The following is a 22,895-nucleotide window of genomic DNA, read 5'->3' on the forward strand; positions in this document are numbered from 1 at the left end:
GGAAGGGAGAAAGAAAGGGAGAAAGAAAGGAAGAAAGAAAGAAAATTGTGTCCATGTGACCACTGTCCTACAAATCAATATTTCCCCAGTAAAACAACTTGGAAAAAAATCCGTCATTCTAGAAATATATTGAGTTTGTTCTTAATAACTGAACTTAAAATTTCAAAATAAGAAAGATTTGAAAATGTCACTTTTCAGATGTTTGGTAAATTTTTAATAAATCACAGTGCTGCTTATCATGTTGCAAACTGATTGACCTGTCTACCCCATTGGCATAGATAGTTTGTATACTTGAAATCACTCATACCTAGAAGAATCTGAAGGAAAAATAGAGGGAAAAATATGATTTATTGCTGGTCTTTTTCTGGTAGTGATTTAATAATAGTTAAAAAAAAAAGTAAGTGTGAATGGGTAGCTAACTCTGTTATATCTAAGAACTTGCATGTCCAAAGCTCTGAAAACTACAGGTTCAATCTTTGGAACCACCAATTATATGCTATAAGTGATCATTGCTCTAGTTTTTCTCTCTTTCTTTCACTAGAAGCAAATAAGTACAAATTTTGAAATGAGTAAATAACAAAAATCTACTGTAAGAACTTGAGAATAGGCTACTATTGTTTTATACTACTGGAAAAACGCAGAGCATGAAAAGTGAAACCTCTAACTCCCCATAAAGAAATTTAGAAAAAAAGAAAAGTAAAACCTCCAGACTTTTTAAATAACTTTGACTGATGCTGTTATCGCAAACTGTTTTCAGTTACTTTATTCCTTAAGCATATAGTACATTAATAACATTGATTTATGAAATATGTGAACTTCTGTGAAGATACCTGCTAATGATCATTTCATGAAAAAATATAGGGTCTTATTAATTAAAAACTTTATGGTTTAACTGAAAAAGTATTCTAAGAATACAGAATATTTAAATTATTTTATATGATTTTAGCAATAATTAGAAATTATAAAGATTTATAAAAATATAACAGTAGAAAATAAAATGCAAATTTCAGCTACCAGTTATCTTCATTTGAATTTGTGTCAGATGAATTTATTTATTTATTTTTAGTTTGCATTTTATTGATTTTAACGAATACAGTGAGCAAGACGGGTATCAGAGAACTATTTTCTTTGGCTTATGGTGATTCTGTAGATTGATCTAAGGACCATGAAGCGTCAAGTATAAAAGTATTTCCACAACCATTATTCTGTTTTTCCTGACCACGACTTTCTTTCTCTCTCTGGGTGATGACATTGTTATAATTATAGAAAAAGAAAAAGAAAAACATTTTATAAATATTTTAAAGGACTTTATTACAAATTACTATGTTACAAAGAAATTATACTCCTGTGGTTTGCATTGAGCACTGAACTGCTACCTTCATATTTTCCTATGATACAATGAATAATTAGACTATAAATATGATATCAAAGGTGGCTTTACTTTTAGCACAAGTATAAATTATTTAGGGAGTAAAGGCACACACCAAACATAGAGTGTGGGCTTGACCTTGAGAGGTAAGGGAAAAACATGACATTGAGCTGTGTGCAGAATAGAAATATATTTATAATAAAGAAAGGAAAGAATACACACTCCGGTCAGATCCTGAGTGTAACTCACAGTAAAAAAAATTCAGGTCTATATTCATGTCAATGAAAATAAGTGATTTACATATATTATTTCAACATATATACACACATATAATACTTTGTGATTTCAAAAGAATGATAGTTACTATTTAAAGTGTACAGTTTATACATCTGAAGCATGTCCAGTGGTCACTAAAACTATTCAAATGATAATTCTATACAAATGTACATGCATTTAGTATTTTATAAACATACTTAATGATAAAAATAGTGTTTAAAATTTCATAGTAGTGATATAAGTAATATAAACTGACATGAAAAAATGTGCAATACAGAAAAGACACCTCAAAAAGGGCACACCATTCACAGTGACTTCTCTTCTGTGGAAATTGTGACTACATGTAAATAAAAGTGTGGTCCCAGGGAGTCGGGCTGTAGCGCAGCGGGTTAAGCGCAGGTGGCGCAAAGCACAAGGACCGGCATAAGGATCCCGGTTCGAACCCCGGCTCCCCACCTGCAGGGGAGTCGCTTCACAGGCGGTGAAGCAGGTCTGTAGGTGTCTATCTTTCTCTCCCCCTCTCTGTCTTCCCCTCCTCTCTCCGTTTCTCTCTGCCCTATCCAACAACGACAACAACAATAATAACTACAACAATAAAACAACAAGGGCAACAAAAGGGAATAAATAAATAAAATAAATATTTAAAAAAGTGTGGTCCCTGTTTCATGTATATGTATGTATTTGTTTACATGTATATATAATCAGACGTACATGCTTGTACATGCAACTTAATGAGTAGAAGTTTAGGAATGAAATATTTTCTTACCATCTACAACGACTGGAATACACAATTTGTGAAATAAACCTTTCACCAGCAAGCTCACAAAAACAAAATTTGCAGGTTCATGATAGTGCAAATGAGAAACAAGTCCCGAATATCCAATAGGTATACATTCTTGGTTCAGGTATCCCTAAAATCAGTTTTAACATGTTAATCCCACTGTCTAGATCTCAGAAATATAAAATAAAGCATAATGAAGTAGATTCCCATACAATCTTAACTTAGTGAAAATAAGTTTAAATATTACCTCTGTTATCAAAAAGTAAAATCTTACCTCTGTTATCAAAAAGTGAATAGAATATATAAAATAAAATTTCATCATGCAATTTATCTTGGGTTGCTTGAAGGAAATCAATGAATATTGGAGAACTGATAATGCCTATATAGCAAAATATCAAGTTAGACATTAAATAAGATTGATAGTGAAATTTTCAAAAAATATATATATATAATGGTTATTTTACATATCAAATTATCCATTACGTGTTTTACATAAATTTTAATTGTAGTATTCATTAGAGGTAGCATTCCACAATGTTTTCTATATATAATTTATTTTTAATATTTATTTATTCCCTTTTGTTGCCCTTGTTGTTTTTTATTGTTTTAGTTATTATTGTTGCCATCGTTGTCTGTTAGGACAGAGAGAAATGGAGAGAGGAGGGGAAGACAGAGAGAGGAAGAGAAAGATAGACACCTGCAAACCTGCTTCACCACTTGTGAAGAGACTTCCCTGCAAGTGTGGAGCTGGGGGCTTGAACAGGGATCCTTATACTGGTCCTTGCTTTGCACCACATGCGCTTAACCCACTGTGCTACCACCCGGCTCCCAATGTTTTCCACTATATGTGAGTATAATAAAGATGTTAAGGCAATGGTTTGGATTCAAACCCCTGCCAACATGTAACTCTGTAATATAAAAATAAAAATATGTTAAGAAATATTTAGAAGAGAATATGATTAATTACAAATCAATGAATAAAACATACCTGAATAACATTAAGGTGTGAAAATATAGATCCAAGAATTAAAGACATTTGTTTTTTACATATTTCTAACCAGTCATTTCTGTGAATTTTGTAAAATTATTTTAGACTAATTACATTAAAAAAGTTGATCTCACTCATAAGAAAAACTTGAGAAAAAAAGAACAGAAAGGGAAAGGGAAGAAAAACAAGTTAAAACTTGGACTGCAAATGATGTATGGCACTAAAGCAAAAGACTCTGGAGAAGGAGATATAAGAAGGGGGCTGGGTTAGGGGGACTTCAGAAACCTAGTATATGATGCGATAAAGGCACCCAAATTTGGAGTTAGAGTGTTTTTCAAACACATATTGCAGGAAGTTGAGAAATTGTGCTAATGTACCAACTGTATTGTGATCAACTAATCCCCCCAAAAAGAAAACAAATAAATTAATTAATGTCTATCAACTGAGGAAATAGAAGAAAAAGCCTCAGCTTTCCTTTACCTTCCCTTTTTGTTTTGTCTCCTTCCTTCTTTACTTCCTTCCTTCCCTCCTTCTTTCTTTCTTTCTTTCTTTCCTTCCTTCCCTCTGTCCCTCTCTTCCCTCTCTTTTCCCTCTCCCTCCCTCCATTCCTTGCTTCCTTTCTTCCTTTTGTTCTGTTTTCCAAATACTTCACTCTAGACTGGCTTTTTCAGATAGAAAAAGAAAGAGGTGGTATCTTAGTGTTGTCTTAATTTGCATTTCTCTGACAATCAGTGACCTAGAGCAGTTTTTCATGTTTGTTAGCTTGTTGGATCTCCTCTGTAGTGAATGTTTTGTTCATATCCTCTGCCCATTTTTGGATGGGGTCATTTGCTTTTTGGTGCTAAGTTTGCTGAGCTCTTTATATATTTTGGTGATTAGTTTCTTGTCTGATGTCTGGCATGTGAAGATCTTCTCCCATTCTGTGAGGGGTCTCTCTGTTAGTTTAATAGTTTCTTTGGATGTGCAGAAGCTTTTCAATTTGATGTAGTCCCATTGGTTTGTTTCTGCTTTAGTCTTCCTTGCAATTGGGTTTGATTCATCAAAGATGTCCTTGAGGTGTAGGTGGGAAAGTGTTTTACCAACCATAACCATAGGACTTTTCAAAGTTAACCCAATTACCAAATAATGTGATGATAACATTAACTATCGATTATCTTTTTGAACCCTAAGACAGCAGGAACCTCACATCTCCGCTATAGAGCCCCTACTTCCCCCAGTCCTGGAACCCTTGCATAGGGCCCACTTTCCCGTATGCGTCTCCCAATTCATACCAAATAATATTGCATCCGCCAATCACAACCTAACCAACGCAACGATTGCCACCTCAACATGCTTCACCTCAGGCTGTGTCCAGAGACTTCACGAGTGGAATGACAACCCTTCAGCTTCATTACTCGGGTGAGACCTTTCCTTTTATAGTACACTCTAATTTCATCTCAGGTGGTTCACTTTCTAACAAAGTCCCATAACCTAGATATACACCAGTTTCTGTGAGAGAGAGCTTATGTTCACACGTATCCATAAACTACTGCAAAATATATACCTGAAAGCATAAGTACACTAGAGTTTGTAGTGAGTACCCCCCTAACACTTCCTCTCCACTATTCCAAGCTTTGGGTCCATGATTGCTCAACAATTTGTTTGGCTTCGTATGTTAACTCTCTTTTCAATCACCAGGTTCCAGATGTCACCAGGATGCTGGCCAGGCTTCCCTGGATTGAAGACCCCACCAATGTGTCCTGGAGCTCAGCTTCCCCAGAGTCACACCCTACTAGGGAAAGAGAGAGGCAGACTGGGAGTATGGACTGACCAATCAACGTCCATGTTCAGCGAGGAAGCAATTACAGAAGCCAGACCTTCTACCTTCTGCAACCCTCAATGACCCTGGGTCCATGCTCCCAGAGGGATAGAGAATGGGAAAGCTATCAGGGGAGGGGGTGGGATATGGAGATTGGGTGGTGGGAATTGTGTGGAGTTGTACCCCTCCTACCTTATGGTTTTGTTAATTAATCCTTTCTTAAATAAAAAAAAATGTGAAAAAAAAGAAAGAGAGGGAGTAGGGGTGGGAAATGATACTACAACACTAAAGCTCCCTTCCATGCAGCGGAGGCTGAGTTTAAGCCTAGGTAATATTTATGGCATAGTAGATGTATCATGGCTGTGAGATATCTTGCCAACGCAAAATGTTCTTTTCTCATTAACCTTAACCTGTGCACCTAACCTGGTGCTCCACTGCCCGGCCCCTAATTCTTTTCTAAAGTATTAAGACCGTAAGAAATTTTATTTATTTATTTATTTATTTATTTATTTATTTATTTATTCATCCATTCATCCATCCATTCATTCATTCATTCATGATAGAGATAGGAAGACAGAAAGAACCAGACATCACTCTGGTACATATGTTGCCAGGGATTGAACTCAGGACCTCATGGTTGAGAACCCAGTGATTTATCCACTGCTCCACCTCCCAGACCAGGAGCATAAAAAAATTTTAAGAGCAAAATACTGAGCTTCATTTCCCATTTGTTTTAAAATGTAAAATTTGAGGCATGTTTTTATGGTTAATAAAAACATTGTAAAATAGAATTGAGTGTTATAATGTGTGTAGTGCATTATTGTATTCACATCAGCTTATGTAACATTATAGAATTTTAGCTAACATAACTATGCATATGACAATTATTTAATAATGTGAAATTATACCTTTGCTTTGGCATCCTCTTTGTCATCTGCTTTGGCAACTAGAAGCATGAGTCTAAGAATCAAGGATAAGCTGAGAGGAAACTGACCCTTCAGTTTGGGCACATTAGATTTTAAGAGTCTTTCTATCTTAGGTAATGGAATACCATAGAAAAAAACATTTCCAATAAGGTCTTCTCCACGTCTTCCTGCACGACCTGACATCTAAAGAAATAACCATGTAACTTGTAAATAATTTCAAATGTTGCCACTATAAATGATTACTTAACTTGCCTACATCATTTGTAACATTAAACTTTTAAAAAATCCTGAAATAGGTGATGGATGGTGGCACACCTAGTTGAGTGGGCACATTACAATGTGCAAGGACCCATGTTCAAGTCCCTGGTCCCACCTGCATGGGGAAAGTTTCACAAGTAGTGAAGAAGTGTTCCCCCCTCCCTTTAGATTTCTGGCTGTCTTTATCCAATAAGTAAAGATGATAAAAAAAAATTTTAAATCCTTAAAGTTTAAAAAAAATCCTGAAATAATTCCTTTTTGGCTTGTATTTTAGTATTAATAAAGTTTAAAACAATTTATTTTGTAAATATGTTATTAAAATGTATCACTTTTTAATAATGCTATATTTATGACCATTGAGAAAGGGCCATATCGGCCTTATTTACAATAACATTTCCATTAACTGAACCAAAAATTTGTAGACACCTAATTTATAATCCATGGTACTTAGCACAAGCTAGATACTCAAAATATATGGTTATTGTTTCATGTTATTTTTACTTTAATATTTATCAAAGCAAGAATTCTCAATAAAAATAATTTACTTAGCTAATTTATGATAGTTTATAATATCTTAAATATATTCATGAGATGTTATATAGTTATATAGCATGAGTTAATTTTCCAGGATCTTTATAATGATCAGTTACAGAATAAACATAGTTTATTTTTTTATGGCCTACAGAATGAATGTTGTAATTCTTGTGTATATATATATGGAACAAGAGTCCTGCAAATATATATATATATATATATATACCTGCCGAAAATGCAAGGCATCCAAAAAAGCAGAATCTTCTGTAAAAACAACAGATTTACATGGCATATTAATTCCCAAAGCAAGGGTTGAGGTAGCTGTTACCACCTATGGATTAAGGTAAAAAAAAGTCAGTGAAACAAACATTGCACAGACTGTATAGATCTATAAATAAGTGCTAAACTTTGATTTATCTATACCACAAGTCATTTTTCTTGATCAAAAAGTTTAATGTATTGTGTTTTGTGAAATACGTAAAGAGATGAAAGACAGCTACCAGAGGGTTTCGCTCATATGTGGAATTTAGAGATCTAATTTGCAAAAGCTTGACAACTACCAAATAAACAAAAAACAACCAAAGAAAACTATTTGTAAGACTTATGAGAAGTATGGTGGTTATCCCTGGAAGGGTGAGAATATGGAAGTTTGGTGGGAGGTATGGTGTGGAACTATACATTGTAATCTTACAATCCTGTTAAAAATTATTCATAAAAAATAAAATCAATAAATTTAAAAAGTTCAATGGAATATAAATATCACAAAAACGCAAACTTTTTTCACTATAAGCCAGTCTCAAATAGATTTGAATTTACTTTCTTAATTTTTCTTAATATTAAAATTATTTAGTATTTTCAGATTGCATACAATATGATGTAAAATCAAAGGCATTCAGTAAGTATTCAACTTTATTTTTTGCACAGGTAAATGTAATCGTTCACACACATAGGTGCATACACAGTAACAACACAAACACACATGGCCATTATTCAACCATGAGAAATGCCACCATATGTCACAACATGAGTGGACATTGAAGGCACTATGCTAAGTAAGATAAATCTGTAGGAATCAAAGAGATGCTTTTAGAAAAGTCTCACAAACCTGGATGTGCTTCAGTCTGAAAAGCGTCTCTACAACTTGTCTTTGCTTGTATTCCATTGAGGAATGATGATAGCCAATACCCCTTCGTAACAGACGATATAGCTTGTAGCTTTGTCTTGTTCCTCTCAGTCTACGTAAGATCTTTATATCAGTATGAAATACCAGATTTTAGTATCAGATTAAAACACACATCACTCATTTAGACAATGATGCTACATTTTTTAGTGCTTAGAAATCATTATAAAATGATAGACTGCTCAGAGTTATAGCTCCAAACATATGTGCTTGGGCCTCAGACGCTTCGAGTTTAATCACTGGCACTGTCAATTTACAGTGAGCTTCTTCCATCCTAACCATTCTCTCATAAATAAATATTTTTAAATAAATTTACAGATTTTGACACATTTATGTAAAAGAGAAACTGTGCTTTAGAACACAGAGACTATTTGAACTATCAACATAAGATGTTTGAAATGTGGTGTTTAAATGGAGCAGTTCCATATGGCAAGGCATTCACGCATAATTTCTGATACAGGCAAATGTAATGCAACTTGGTGATTCTTTCATTCATTTCTTCAGTGGGAAGAGTTTATTTACCCCTATCCACTGAATGGTAGAATACTGACATTATTTCCAAACATTTTATTGCTACTTACATTTCTAATGAACTAAGTAGAGAAGAGAGAGAGAGAGATAGAGAGAGAGAGATAGAGAGGATAGCAGAATAGCACTGTCCAGCTCCTGGGGATTGAATCGGGGACCTCAGATTCTTAGGCATGAAGATCTCTTGCATAATCGTTATGCTGTCTCTCCAGTCAATTTTGTCCTACTTTCCACTGGTTAACAGTATAAAACAAAAAAACAAACATGACGTTTTTGAGGTCAAGCAGTGGAGCACCTAGCTGGTTAAGCACAGGCATTATAGTGAACAAGGAACCAGATACAAGCCCCTGGTACCCACCTGCAGAGGGAAAGCTTCACATGTGGTGAAGTAGAACTGCATGTATATGTCTGTTTCTTTTCCTCTCTATCTCATCCTCCTCATCTCTCAATTTCTCTGTTTCTATTCAATAATAAATAAATAAATAAAATATTTTTTAAAAGCCTGAAGTTTTCCTCAGTCTGAGGAAATCAAGAAATAAGGCTATAAAGGGTCTGATCTCATGTACCTGTAGGTACATCTAGATGGTAAAATCATGCCCATTCATCAAGTTTCCCCTTTGTCCTTCTCTGTTTCTTTTCTCTTCTTCATGTTTCTCCCTCCCTCTGAAACTACACGTCTATTTCAGCACATTCCTTCTTTCTTTCTATATGTCACTATTAGTATTTATATTTCTCTTTCTTTCCATTTTCCTTCCTCTTAGTCTACCTCTCTCTCCTCTATAATTTAAGGAAAGAATACAGCATAAACAAGTAATAACTACCATCTTTTTCTGACTGAAATTGAGCACCAATTGTTTAAGGAGTAGATTCATGTTATAGAATTAAGTTTGGAATGAAGTGAGAGTAAAGAATAAATATAGCACAATAATGACACCATGGGTTCCACATGGAAGAGCTAGGTAGATACAGAATAGAGGAAAAAGAGTTTCCTGAAAACACACACATCTTAATTTTGAGATTGTGAAGTTTTGAGACTTTGAAGTAAGTAATGTTAAACTTGTTACTAAGAAAAGGGACTTTATATGTGATTCTTATATCTATCTACACATAAAGGAATAGATAAAATTAACTTCAATAAATGAAAATAAGTTGACAAAGCAAAAAGGCTGCAGTGGTTGAAGGTTTACCTTTACATTAATATTTAAGTTATTAGTGATAATGATATAAACTTACAAAAATCACCTTATTGTTTATAGGCTCCAAATTTATTCCTATCTGATGTTTTAGATTACCATTGTGTTGTACATCTTATAAGTCATATACTACAGTATAGATGTACACACACACACCCTGTGTGAGTTTAATTTTGTTGGTCCTTAAATGTATGTATGTATGTTTGTATGTATATGTTTGTATGTATGTATGCATGTATGTATTTTTGTCTCTAGGGCTGTCACTTGGGCTCAGTGCTGGCACTACAAATCCACTGCTCCTGGAAGCCATATATTTTATTTATTTATTTTTAATTGGATAGGACTGAGAGAATTTGAGAGAGGACAGGGAGATAAAGACAGACACCTGCAGACCTGTTTCACCACTTGTAATTTGATCACCCTACAGGATCCTTGCTTGGTCCTTCATTTTGTACTATCTGCACTTAACCATGAGCGTCACTACCAAATCCCACCTTAAATATTTATATAAAGCCTTTGCCTCTAGCTTTTCAAAACGAGACTATATTTTATGAAAGTTTCCTTAAAAGGTAATTAAATTTATAAATAAAATAGTTGTAAAAAAAGTGAACTCTAACCCAACATGAAGAATTTCAGAGATAGAAACATACATCAAGAAGAAAACATGAAGATACAAAGAGAAAAATAAAATCCAAGGGCCAGGCAGTGGCATACTCAGTTAAGTGCATATAACCATGTATAATGAGTTCTAGCATCTAGTCCCCACTTAAAGGGGAGAAGCTTCATAAAGAGTGATATAGGTGTCTCTTTCTCTCTCCCTCTCTAACCCCCCTTCCTTCCCAATGCTCTCTTCCCAACCCTTTCTCTCTCTGAAATCTGAATATGAAATCCAAAGGGACCAGAATGCAATAATAGATCCCAAGGCCCTTAGGAGAAGGATCCCGCCCTGCTAACACACTGATATTCTATCCTTCAGAATTGTGAGAAAAGTTATTTAAGTTATATATCCTATAGTAATTTGCTACTTCACCCCTACCAAATCAACACATACAACAAAAGTATTTTTTCCTCTTACCTGAGTATCCACACTTGTACGAGCAGCATAAGTACAGTCTGCAGGAATATCGTTATATTTTTTCAACATTCTCTTTATTTCCTTTATTTCAGCAAATCCTAAAATCAATCTTTGAATCCTAGCACCTGTCCCTGAATTTGAGAAACTGAAAACAAAATATCCTGTAAGCCAGTGAATAGCATGTTGATCATTTTGCATTTCTTTATATTTTAGGTTTGAGGTCATAGGTGTAAAAACTAAAAACACAAACACTAATGTCCCTATTGGAAGGTATTCGTCTGGTTTTAATTACCCCAATTGTCTGTGTATCCACTTACTTTTAATAGCACTTAAATTTAATATGTATTTAACAGAAAATAGGAAAAAATTCTAAAACACACATCACAAAAATTTTCTGGGGTTAGGCTGTGGTGTTCATGCTAGAGTGCAGATACTACCCCAGTTCAAGCACCTGTTCCCCACCAGCGGGGAAGTCTCCACTTCATGAGATGTGAAGCCATGCTGCAGATATCTTTTTAGCCCTATCCTCCTCCTGTCCCCTCTCAATTTCACTTTGTCTTTATTCATGTTTAAAAAAAATAAAAGGTCTTTGGGAAGTAGTGGAATCCTGGTGCAGGCACTGAGCCCCAGAAATAACCCTAAGGTAATAACATTTTAAAATCTTTCCATGGTTCATAGAATTGCATTTCTGATATTAAGCTGCTTAAAAAAATCATGTTTCCTTAAAATTGCATATGAATTTAGATTTTTAGATATAGTTAGAGAAGTATAGAAAACTTTATTTTAAGGACTTTTGTTTTTACTTTGTTTGGGTCTTAAAACTAAGCTGGGGGAACTTTATGTAAGATAACAAAAAATATACCAAGAAGAGCCTGGGTATTTGTCAATCAGTAAGCCATTTCTTTGGTAAAATGGCTTTCAGAGGAAAAATGGGCAGCCTGCTAGATTCAGAAAAGGCCAGTTTTCAGCCATCACTGGTAGAAACTGAGCTCTGTTTTTTGTTTTTCCTTTTCAAAAAAAATCAGCTGTGTGCATTTTCACTCTTTTTAGATGTAAACCTAACTTATAAGAGAACCCCATCCCAGATGTGTACTAGAAACAGAATACGTTAACGTAACACATTCTTATATTCTGTTTCTAGAGATTGCCACCTCAACATGCTTCACTTCAGACTGTGTCCAGAGACTTCACGTGTGGAATGACAATCCTTCAGCTTCACTACTCGGGTAAGACCTTTCCTTTCATAGTATACTCTAATTCCATCTCAGGTGGTTCACTTTCTAACAAAGTCCCAAAACCTAGATATACACCAGTTTCTGTGAGAGAGAGCATATATTCTCACGTATCCGTAAACTACTGCAAAATATATACCTGAAAGCAGAAGTACACTAGAGTTTGCAGTGAGTATGCCCCTAACACTCCCTCTCCACTATTCCAAGCTTGCGTCCATGATTGTTGAACAATTTGTTTGGCTTCGTATGTTAACTCTCTTTTCAGTCACCAGGTTCCAGATGTTATCAGGATGCTGGCCAGGCTTCCCTGGACTAAAGACTCCACCAATGTGCCCTGGAGCTCCACTTCCCCAGAGACCCATCCTACTAGGGAAAGAGAGAGGCAGACTGGGAGTATGGACTGACCAGTCAACGCCCATGTTCAGCAGGGAAGCAATTACAGAAGCCAGACCTTCTACCTTCTGCAACCCACAATGACCCTGAGTCCATGCTCCCAGAGGAATAGAGAATGGGAAAGCTATCAGGGGAGGGGGTGGGTTATGGAGATTGGGTGGTGGGAATTGTGTGGAGTTGTACCCCTCCTACCTTATGGTTTTGTTAATTAATCCTTTCTTAAATTAATTAATTAATTAAAACGATTGATATTTTTCTCAACAGTAGCTAAGGTAAATGTTAAGAATTTTGAGTGAGGTTATTATGAATTGTGCTGCTATAAAAATATATATTTTTGGATAGATGTGTTTGACTCCTTAGGATATATCTATAGGAGAGATATTACTGGGTCATAAGGAAGGTTCATTTCTAGTCTTGTGAGGATTCTCCAGAGTGTTCTCTACAGGAGTAAGATGAATTTACATTCCCACCAGCAGTGTAGAAGAGTTCATTTGTCCCCACAACTTCTCCAGCATTTGTTATTGTTGTCACTTCTGGTTCCTGATATATGACATTCTCAAAGGGATGAGGCAGTATCATCATCCAGGGACCTAGTCAGGGAATCCTGGTAGATTCATAAATATGATGAACCTAGACCTTTAATAGATTACATTTCTCCATCATCATTGATTATTTCCATCAGAAACAACATCATAAACTCTCTTGTGGGTCTCTGCAGGATTTTGCCCTCAATGCAGAACAACAATAGTAGAAAGTTCTCCACTCTCCGAAAGGAGGTTGGTATAACATACTCTATCACTCAAGGAAGATGGGTCCTGAAATGAGTGCATCCTAAAATGTTACTAGTTATGACCACAGAATGCGAGCTTAGACCTACAGGAATGCAGAGGTTGCACAGACTCCTGTGCTAAATATGAATAGACATGGGCCCTAGGTCAGATCAATGGGGTTCACAGTTAACAGTATTTATATAATTTTCCAATTTTTAGGAGCTACTCTCTGCCCTGATCCAGCTTTCTAGTCCTATTCCCAACCCCTACACCATCTTCCCAGGCAGTATTTTTAGCCTACCTTCATGTTAGCTGACAGACTGAGGCAAAAATTAGTAAAATCATGAGCCCATTGGAATACACTAAAATAGACTGTCTAACTTCTTCCAACATGAAGACCCCAAATTTCATCTACTATATTCTTACCTTTGGGTTCACAATTATTAAACAATTTCTTCTGCTTTATATTTTAATGATTTTCAGTCACCAAATTGCAGATCCTACCATGACGCCAACCTTGACTTCCTTGGGCAGACAACCTCACCAATATTATTGGAACCCCAACTCCCTGGAGCTCTACCCCACTAGGAAAAGATAGAAACAGGCTGAGAGTATGGATCAACCTGTCAATGTCCATGTCCCACAGAGAAGCAATTACAGAAGCCAGACCTTCCACATTCTTTATACCCAGAGGTATAAAGACTAGGGAAACCTCCAATGGAGGGGATGGAATATAGAATTCTGGTAGTAAGAATTGAGAATTGTGCCCTTTTTATCCCACAATCTTGTCTATCATTATTAAATCACTAAAAAAAAAAAAAATCTTGACTGAGGATGGGATTCACATCATCACATTATGGAAACAAGTTGTAATTATAAAACAGGTGAAGACACAAGTTTTATTAAGTATTTAATTCCATGATAAAAATAAAAATACTCACACAGCAAAGTTTCTCCTTTGACACCTTCTTGCTTTCCACAGTTTCTTATACAATACTTTCTTTTCTTTTTCAACATTTGGGCTATTGTGAGCCACTTGTTTATATATCAATTGTTCTAGAATGCGTGAGGCTAATATTTCCACTGTGTGAATATTGAATCTAGATTTAAAACATATTAAAGTATTAAAATACATATTTATATTGCTATAGATCCATTCTCACTAATAATTTTAGCAACAAAAACATTTATTAGGTTAATATCAATTTATGCTTCCATAAATTTGACCCCTTGGATTCTCAGCTCAAGATCATTAATTAAATTAATTAATGGATAAAGACAGAGAGAAATTGAGAATGGAGTGGGAGATACAGAGGGGAAGTGTCAGAGAGACACTGACAGTCCCACTTTACCACCTGTGAAGCTTTTCCCCTACAAGTGAGAAGCAAGGTGCACACGGGTCTTTGAACACTATTAATATGTTTACCTAACCAGGTGTTTCATTGCCTGGCCCCAGATTTATGATTATTTTGTACTTAATCATCTTTTTTATCTTTATTTATTGGATAGAGACAGACAGAAATCAAGAGGGAAGGGAGTGATACAGTGGGAGAGACAGGGAGTCGGGCGGTAGCGCAACAGGTTAAGCGCGTGTGGCACACAGAGCAAGGACCAGCCTAAGGATTTAGGTTCGAGTCCCCCGCTCCCACCTGAGGGGAGTTGCTTCACAGGCAATGAAGCAGGTCTGCAGGTGTCTAGTTTTCTCTCCCGCCTCTGTCTTCCCCTACTCTCTCTATTTCTCTCTGTCCTATCACAATGACGATATCAATAACAACAACATTAATAATATCTACAACAACAATAAAACAAGGGCAACAAAAAAGGGGAAAATAAATAAATAGATAAAAATTTAAAAAATAATTATAAAAAAAGAGAGAGGGAGAGAGACAGAGAGACACCTGCACCACTGCTTCACCACTCGCAAAGCTTTTCCTCTATAGGTGGGGACCAGGGGCTGGAACCCAGGTCCTTGCGCATTGTAATACGTGCGCTCAACCAGGTACGCCATCACTCAGCCCGACTCAGTTTACATCTCCCCAAGATAGTTGTCAGCATACTTAATTCATCACTAAATTACAGTATCTATCTACCATAGGATACTAGGTTCCTAAATCTCTTTTAGACACCTCCCACCTCTCCCATTTGAGGGACAGATTATGTTTTATAGTTAATAATAGACTATTTTTTCTGAACTTCACCGCTAGAGATGCAAAACATCACCTCATAAATACTATAACATCTTGATCATAAAAGTGTTATGTTAGTGAATCTTATCACTTTAAGAATATAAATAGGGCACGTGGTAGGGGCGCTCCTGGTTAAGCACACATATCACTATGTGCAAAAAAACCTATTTTCAAGCACCTGCTCCCTGCATGTAGGGGGGACACTTCATGAGTAGTGTAACACGTCTGTAGGTATCTTTATCTCCCTCTATCTCCACTTTGCTTTCAAGTACTCTCTGACTTCTCATATTGAAAGAAAAGAGAAAGGGGGGAAAAAAGGGGGCCACTGGGAGCGGTGGCTTCGTACTGCTGGCACTGAGCCCCATCGATAACCCTGTTGACAATAAATAAGTAAATTTTAAAAATATGTGCACATATTTATGTATATATGTTTATATATATCACAATTATTACTAATTTCTTAAGGACAATTATATCACATTGTTTTCCAGCTTCCTGAGTTCTTGATCCAGAATCAATTGTGTGGTGAAATAATCTGAATGTGAGCTCATTTTTTTCATTGCAGTCCAATAAATTATTTCCAAAGGAAAATTATTACTTTAAGCTAATAAAAACTAGTTGTTAATTATTTGATGCTGTTATTAAGACCCATCAATATTTCTTTCAATGTTCTAAAGGGAAGAAAGAGAAACAAAAAGCCAGATGACTTTTAAAAATATTCATTTATTTATTCCCTTTTGTTGCCCTTGTTGTTTTATTATTGTAGTTATTATTGTTGTTGTTGATATCATTGTTGTTGGATAGGACAGAGAGAAATGGAGAGAGGAGGGACAGAGAGGGGGAGAGAAAGACAGACACCTGCAGAGCTGCTTCATTGCCTGTGAAGCGACTTCCCTGCAGGTGGGGAGCCAGGGGCTCCAACCTGGGTCCTTACGCGGGTCCTTGGTCTTTGTGCCACACGTGCTTAACCTGCTGCACTACCACCCGACTCCCAACTTTCTTAAAACTTATCCAAAATCTTCTTAGTTCCTTATGATCCTATTATTATGCACCAGAGATGTTATATTCTTTTTCAATTATTTCTCTCAAAAATTCTTTACACTCATACAATAATAAGCCAAACACTTTGCATAGAATATTACTTACAAAAAAAAAATTGCAGGCAGTCTACCCATTTCTTTGAGTTTTTCCACAAAGCTGGGAAACATTCTTCGCTTTTCACTTTCTTTACAATCAAATGTTTGGGGTTTAAGGTACTTAAGTAACTGACTCACCTGAATAAAAACAAATTATATATCATAAAATATTTGCAGCTGTAAATAATAGGTAATAAAATCAGCTGTTTAAGACTAAACATCAAATTATCAAAATTCAGTGCATTTTTATGGAGGGAGCTGGCAACAACATCTAAAACACTATTTTTTAAAAACATAGAACCACAGAAGACTTGAATGATATATTTCTACAGCAAAATCTATGTAAATCTAGGTACAGCAAATCTAAATATCTATAGCAAATGTATTTGTACAGTAAATGTAAATATCTACGTATAGCAAATCTATGTAAATTCATGGCATTGTACAGGCTTTTGTACAAGGGATAGGCATGGAAAACACTTTCTTCACTCTTGCAGGCAAGGAGGCTATGTAGAGAAACCAAAGTGTTGATGAACTCTCCCCAGAACCATTTCCCTTTTTCTTTTTCTTTTATTTTTTTCTCACTAAAGAAACAAAAAGGTGGAGAGTAGCTAGCATAATGATTATGCAAAGAGACTCTCATGCCTGAGGCTCCGAAGTACCAGGTTCAATCCCATGCACTACCATAAATCAGAACTGAGCAGTGCTCTGGTTAATTAAAAAAAAAAAGAAAAGGAAAGGAAAGAAAAGAAAAAGAAAAAAAGAGAAAAAGAAAAATGTGATCACATTCACAGTGTAAATTTATAACATTAATTAAAAGTCATATGAGGGGCATGGCATGCAAGAACCGAGATTCAATCCCCAAGTCCCCACTACATGAGGAACACTTCATGAGCCATGAAGTAGAGCTGCAAGTTCCAATCTCTCTCTGTCTCTGTCTCTGTCTCTCTCTCTGTATATTTCCTCTGTTTCTCTTTGTGTCTATCCAAAAGATAAATAAATAAAATCTTTTTTAAACTTTAAAAGAAAGTCATATGAAACCACAAAGGGATGTTAAAGAGACAATTTTTAAAGACTCCCATCTTGTTCTCTCTATATATAAAGGAGTTAGTCACATAGACCTCCAGATATGACTAAGTGTCTGCCACCTAAAACTCTGGAAAAAGGTATGGCTTAATGATTTTATCTCAAAATGTTACAAGAGACATTAATGTCAAGCTCTGGTAATTCATTTCTCATTATAAGACCTGTTCCAGCTTTATGGGATGCATTATGATAAGAGCCCCATAAGCCATACAGATAACTAGAACTCTTTTCCCTAACAACACCACTTCTCCATACGAATACTGATCCCTAGTTTAAGATTAAAATAATTTTTCTGAGACATGAATCTGCCCTGTTTTCAGGTTTTGTATCATCTGATTAAACTGGGTCTAACCAAGCCTTGCCTCTAGTTTAATTTGCCTTCCAGTTAGGAACAGATTTTTGACTTAACCATTCAGGAGTGGGTGTGTATCCTGGCTGATTAGTCTCCTCAATTTCTAAAGGTCAGAGGTCATAGTGTTGAATCAATGAAAGAGTATAAGATGATAAAAATATTTAATATCATTAGAAAACTGCATCATTTCACTGAAATGAGGTATGTAGAGAAAACAAGCAGGTATACTAAGTAATAAAATAAATTTTTGGACTAGAAGATTATTGACTGGTTACCAGAAGAAAACAGAGAAGGATGGTGGGTAAGTCATATGGAAAGAAAATTGTATAGTGAAATGAAAAATTTGAATTGTAATGGATAACTGAACACAGAATATAGACATGCTAACTTTCAACCATCTGAGACTTATATAATGTTATAATAAAAATTTACTTCAATAAAAAAGAAAATATGTGTTGATTCCCACATGGAATGAGATGACACCAGTGGTAGATTAAAATCCTGTTGGCATTACTTAATACTAGGCCTAGCAAGAAATAATCACATTTGAATCAAGACTTAAGAGTCCCAAAAGGTCAAATTTATTTGATAATACATGTTTGTATATGTGGATGTATATTACTTTCCTTTTAAACATCCAATGAATCAGTCTAGGTAACCTTGGAAATATGCAATTGAGATATTCTAGTACTTATTTTCAGAAGTAAGGAGAAGAAGCATAATAAAATCAAGGAATAGAACCAAAGATAAATGCTACTAAGAATTTTATCTATTTACAGAGTTTTTAAATTTTCCTTTGTGAGAAGAGGAACTGCCAGGACATTCACCTACCAACAAGCAAATAAGGAAAGAAAGAAGGAAAGAAAGAAAGAAAGAAAGAAAGAAAGAAAGGAGGAAAGAAAGAAAGAAGGAAAGAAAGAAAGAAGGAAAGAAAGAAAGAAGGAAAGAAAGAAAAATCCTTTGCGAAATATTGGAGATGAAAATCATTCATGACCCACTAGTGACATCCAAAATCACTATTTTTCTTATTTTTTTCTTTAGTTATTTTTAGGTTTTTTTCTTTTTATTATAAATTGGGGACACATGGGTACAATTAAACATCTCCCTGTTAAGTCCTAATTTCTGTGCAAAGCAATGACCCAACTTGAGTTCTATTGTCTCAAATACAAATTCAAAGTTGCAACACGTGTGGATTGTTCAAAGCTAGAGTTCAAGTAATGAGTCTTTGGATTTTTCCACATCAAACTAACCAAATTAAGGTAGAATTGGTGATGGAAGGTTATATCCAACTCCACACCCTTAGGAGTTTATGTGTGATTTTCCTGAGAATATATAAAGCATCTCAATTAATTTCATTTTAATCTTCTACTTGTTTTATTGTTTAAGAATTATTTATTTTGAAGAGTCCACAGTGAATGAGAGGGATAGGAAATAAAAGAGAGATCAAAGCAATGCTTTTCTCTGGTATATGAAATACTAGGAATATAATCTGAGGCCTCTGGAAAAATAGCATTTCCAGCCTCCACACTTGAAAAAAAAAAAAAAAGGCAGGTTATTTACATGAGATGAGCCATTCTTAGGGAGTTGGGAACTGGTGCTTCTAATCCCACCTAGACACCTGGGAAAGTAATAGGTGATTAACTTGAGGAATCTGAGTGGCAACAACCTGGGAAATCAAAACTTGCAAGAAAGAATTAAAGGGCCTGCAGGCTTGAAAATGTCTATCTGCAAGAAAGAACGAAAGGTCCTTTGGGCTTGGAAATGGACAATTCCAAAGCACCATATCTACACACCTGAGAACAATGAGAAGTAGTTTACACAGGGATGTGGAATGAACTTGTCTGACATACAAGACCACCTAGGAGAGCCCTGGAAATCCTTTACAAGGTGACTTTAAAAAAATAAACTGGGGAAGTAGATTTAGCCTAACACCTACTCCAATTTAAGCAATACTTATAATTTTTATTTTTAATAATCTGTATATTACAAATGAGGCTATGGGGTTCATATGGGCCAGAGGCCTGTGAAAATGAAAAGAAAAAAAAAAAAAGAATCTGGCGCCTCAAACTTGTGTGTTCTAAACTCTACCACTAAGTTATCTCTCCAGATTAATCTTTTATTTAAATTGCTTTACCTTGACTTTGTCTAGTTCAACCCAATGCATCATTTCATTTTTTAGTTCTTCTTCATATTTCTTGACATCTGCCTTCATGATGACCAATTTATTTTTAAAGTAGCTGAATTCTTCAGGTTCTAATTCCTTAAAATAAAATATTAAAAATTCCAATGAAAATTAAGTTATCACATTCTCTAACTTTCTCCAGATATATCAAAATTAAGTGGATAAATCAAGCAGTCAATGTCCATTCCTATTCAATTACAAAGTTAACTGCATATAGGGTAGCAGTTCTGTTCTCTACATAAGGGTTGAATATTATTATATTTTTATTAGAGTCTACCAACACAAAAATACTTTAATATTGTAGTTAGCTTTCTTAATTATCTTTATTTATTGGATAGAGACAGCCAGATATCGAGAGGGTAGGGGAGATATAGAGGGAAAGAGAAAGATACCTGCAGACCTGCTTCATCACTTGCAAAGCTTTCCCTCTGCAGGTTGGGACCAGGGGTTCACACCCAGGTCCTTGTACACTGTAACATGTGCACCACCACCCAGTCCCTGCAATTAGCTTTAGAGATAAAACATCCATATTCTAAAACATGTATATAAAATATTTGCCTATGATTAGAAGGCACTATTCTAAGTACTTTATAAATGATACAGTTAAACTTCACAGTAATCCTACAAAATTGATATTTTCTTTTAACAAGAGAATCGCAATTGCATAGAAAACTTAATTAATCCAGTAATCCATCCAAATCTGGAGCATTGTGAACCTGAAGTTTATACTCTTAACAATAACAGATGCTATTCTTTTTTTTTTTTTGCCTCCAGAATTATTGCTGGGGCTCAGTGCCTACACTACTAATCCACTGCTCCTGGAGGCCATTTTTTCCCATTTTCATTGCCCCTGTGCCCTTGTTGTTTTTATTGTTGTTATTGCTATTGTTGTTGGATAGGACAGAGAGAAATCGAGGGGGGGAGAGAGAAAGATAGCCTATTCCTATTTATACCTGGATAAATATTATTCTTTAATTTGCTCCTTCTTGATGGAATGCCAAAAATATATTTTAGTCATAGAGCACACACACACACACACACACACACACACACACACACACACACACACAAACCTGCATTCTTGGCCAACCTGGCCAAATGTGAACCATAGCGTCATAAAGCAGTATGCTTTCTCGAGGAGAAAATCCAAGGTCTACAGGAATGCCATGTTTTATAATCTAAAATTCATAAAATAAAAAATTTACTGATCTTATTTGAAGATTTTTAACCATGCAGGTACCCATTTCCCAATGTGATTTATACTTACATGATTTACTGTAAGTGCAGCACATGGGTGATAGTGGTCAATGATAAACTCACCATCCTTTAGGGAACACACATACTTTTCTAGATCATTGTATCTCTCTTTGTACCAAACTGTAATTACAAAAGTGAAATTGTTATCAACTTCCCTTCAAAACAATGATGTAATACAACTTTTCATTTACAAGAATTCCAAGATAGAGATGTTATGAATGAGTTAAATTCTAGGAGCAGTGTTATCTGGATTGGAAAAAAAACCTTGAAAGAGAAATCAGTGTACTATATAAACTATACTATTTCTGCTTTTGTCCTTCTTCACATAATATTCAATTACGATCTTTTATTTTTCTTTGGGTGAACCTAGACTTCATGTATCCTTTATTTTCACCACTTAGAGCTGCATTATTATTATTATTGTTGTTGTTATTATTATTCAAATAGTGTATATATGGCCAGACACCAAACATCAATGCTTTCTCCACTGCCACAACACCTCCCACAAGCTACCAGAACTCAAATCAGAGTCACAGGCATGGCAATGTAGGTCCCCTAATCGGTGACGTAACTCTACTATTCCTATCACTTTTTTTTTTCCAAAGCAGGCAATTCATATTATTTTAAAACAGATCAACAGATTGTTTGGGGGAAGTCCTGGGTCTTCAGGTTGACTGGATCTGACATTATAATCTGTGTAAATTTCAACACAGATTAAAATCTCCTAAGAATAATTTATTTATCTTATTTCCTAAGTAAGTGAAAATAAAATTGATTTCAGAGGAACTAAAATAAGACCAAATTGTTTTACATATATAAATGGCATAATACATTGCAAAGATTTATTGCGCCCAATAATTTTGTGCTCTCATCTTCTATGTTAAGATATTCCTTACCCAGTCTAACTCTGTATGATGACTTTTTTATTCCTTTTCTTTGTTGCATTTTTGAACCTTTCGAGGCATTTTGGAGTGGACCAGAATTTTCCATTGTGCTCTCAGCATGCTGCCAGTATTTTTTGATTAACACCAACCATCTGTTTTTTGTTTTTTTTTTCAAAAGAGAGAAAAGTATTATAAAGTATTATTGCCACAGAAAAACATCTATGATGTCATTTATTTTCCACAAAAATTATTTAAAGAGTGATTTTATGAGAATTAATATCTCTAAATTTTTAACATATTAAAAGTTGTGTCAATTTATTATCATTTTATTTAATTATGTATAATTATTAAATTATTTAATTAATTCTTTTATACAATCACCAATAACTAATACTTTAAGGTTCTTCATGAAACACATGGACAAAATATAGCTGTTAAACTCATATCCAGGGCTTCCTGGACGTGTGGCCACAGAATAACTGGTAACTGATCTTCTCTCCCTGCCAAAACA

The 22,895-nt window shown here is 35.1% G+C and overlaps 1 protein-coding gene across 1 annotated transcript in view; it reads right to left on the reverse strand.

Annotated features, from left to right (window-relative positions):
• The window catches only part of LOC103114806 (probable ATP-dependent RNA helicase DDX60), an 83,839-nt gene that overhangs the window by 16,079 nt on the left and 44,865 nt on the right, over window positions 1-22,895 (reverse strand). Inside the window, exons 21-32 of the mRNA XM_060171615.1 lie at window positions 22,397-22,536; window positions 21,511-21,620; window positions 21,317-21,421; window positions 20,196-20,321; window positions 16,634-16,761; window positions 14,243-14,401; window positions 10,907-11,051; window positions 8,036-8,182; window positions 7,157-7,261; window positions 6,121-6,321; window positions 2,701-2,805; window positions 2,412-2,556 (exon numbers count right to left, since the gene is read on the reverse strand). Of these exons, the coding sequence (XP_060027598.1) occupies window positions 2,412-2,556; window positions 2,701-2,805; window positions 6,121-6,321; window positions 7,157-7,261; window positions 8,036-8,182; window positions 10,907-11,051; window positions 14,243-14,401; window positions 16,634-16,761; window positions 20,196-20,321; window positions 21,317-21,421; window positions 21,511-21,620; window positions 22,397-22,536 (1,616 nt within the window). The remainder of the gene's footprint in view (window positions 1-2,411; window positions 2,557-2,700; window positions 2,806-6,120; window positions 6,322-7,156; window positions 7,262-8,035; window positions 8,183-10,906; window positions 11,052-14,242; window positions 14,402-16,633; window positions 16,762-20,195; window positions 20,322-21,316; window positions 21,422-21,510; window positions 21,621-22,396; window positions 22,537-22,895) is intronic.

The sequence above is a fragment of the Erinaceus europaeus genome, chromosome 2 (genome assembly GCF_950295315.1).
Source record: "Erinaceus europaeus chromosome 2, mEriEur2.1, whole genome shotgun sequence".
In the NCBI taxonomy this organism is placed as follows: Eukaryota; Metazoa; Chordata; class Mammalia; order Eulipotyphla; family Erinaceidae; genus Erinaceus; species Erinaceus europaeus.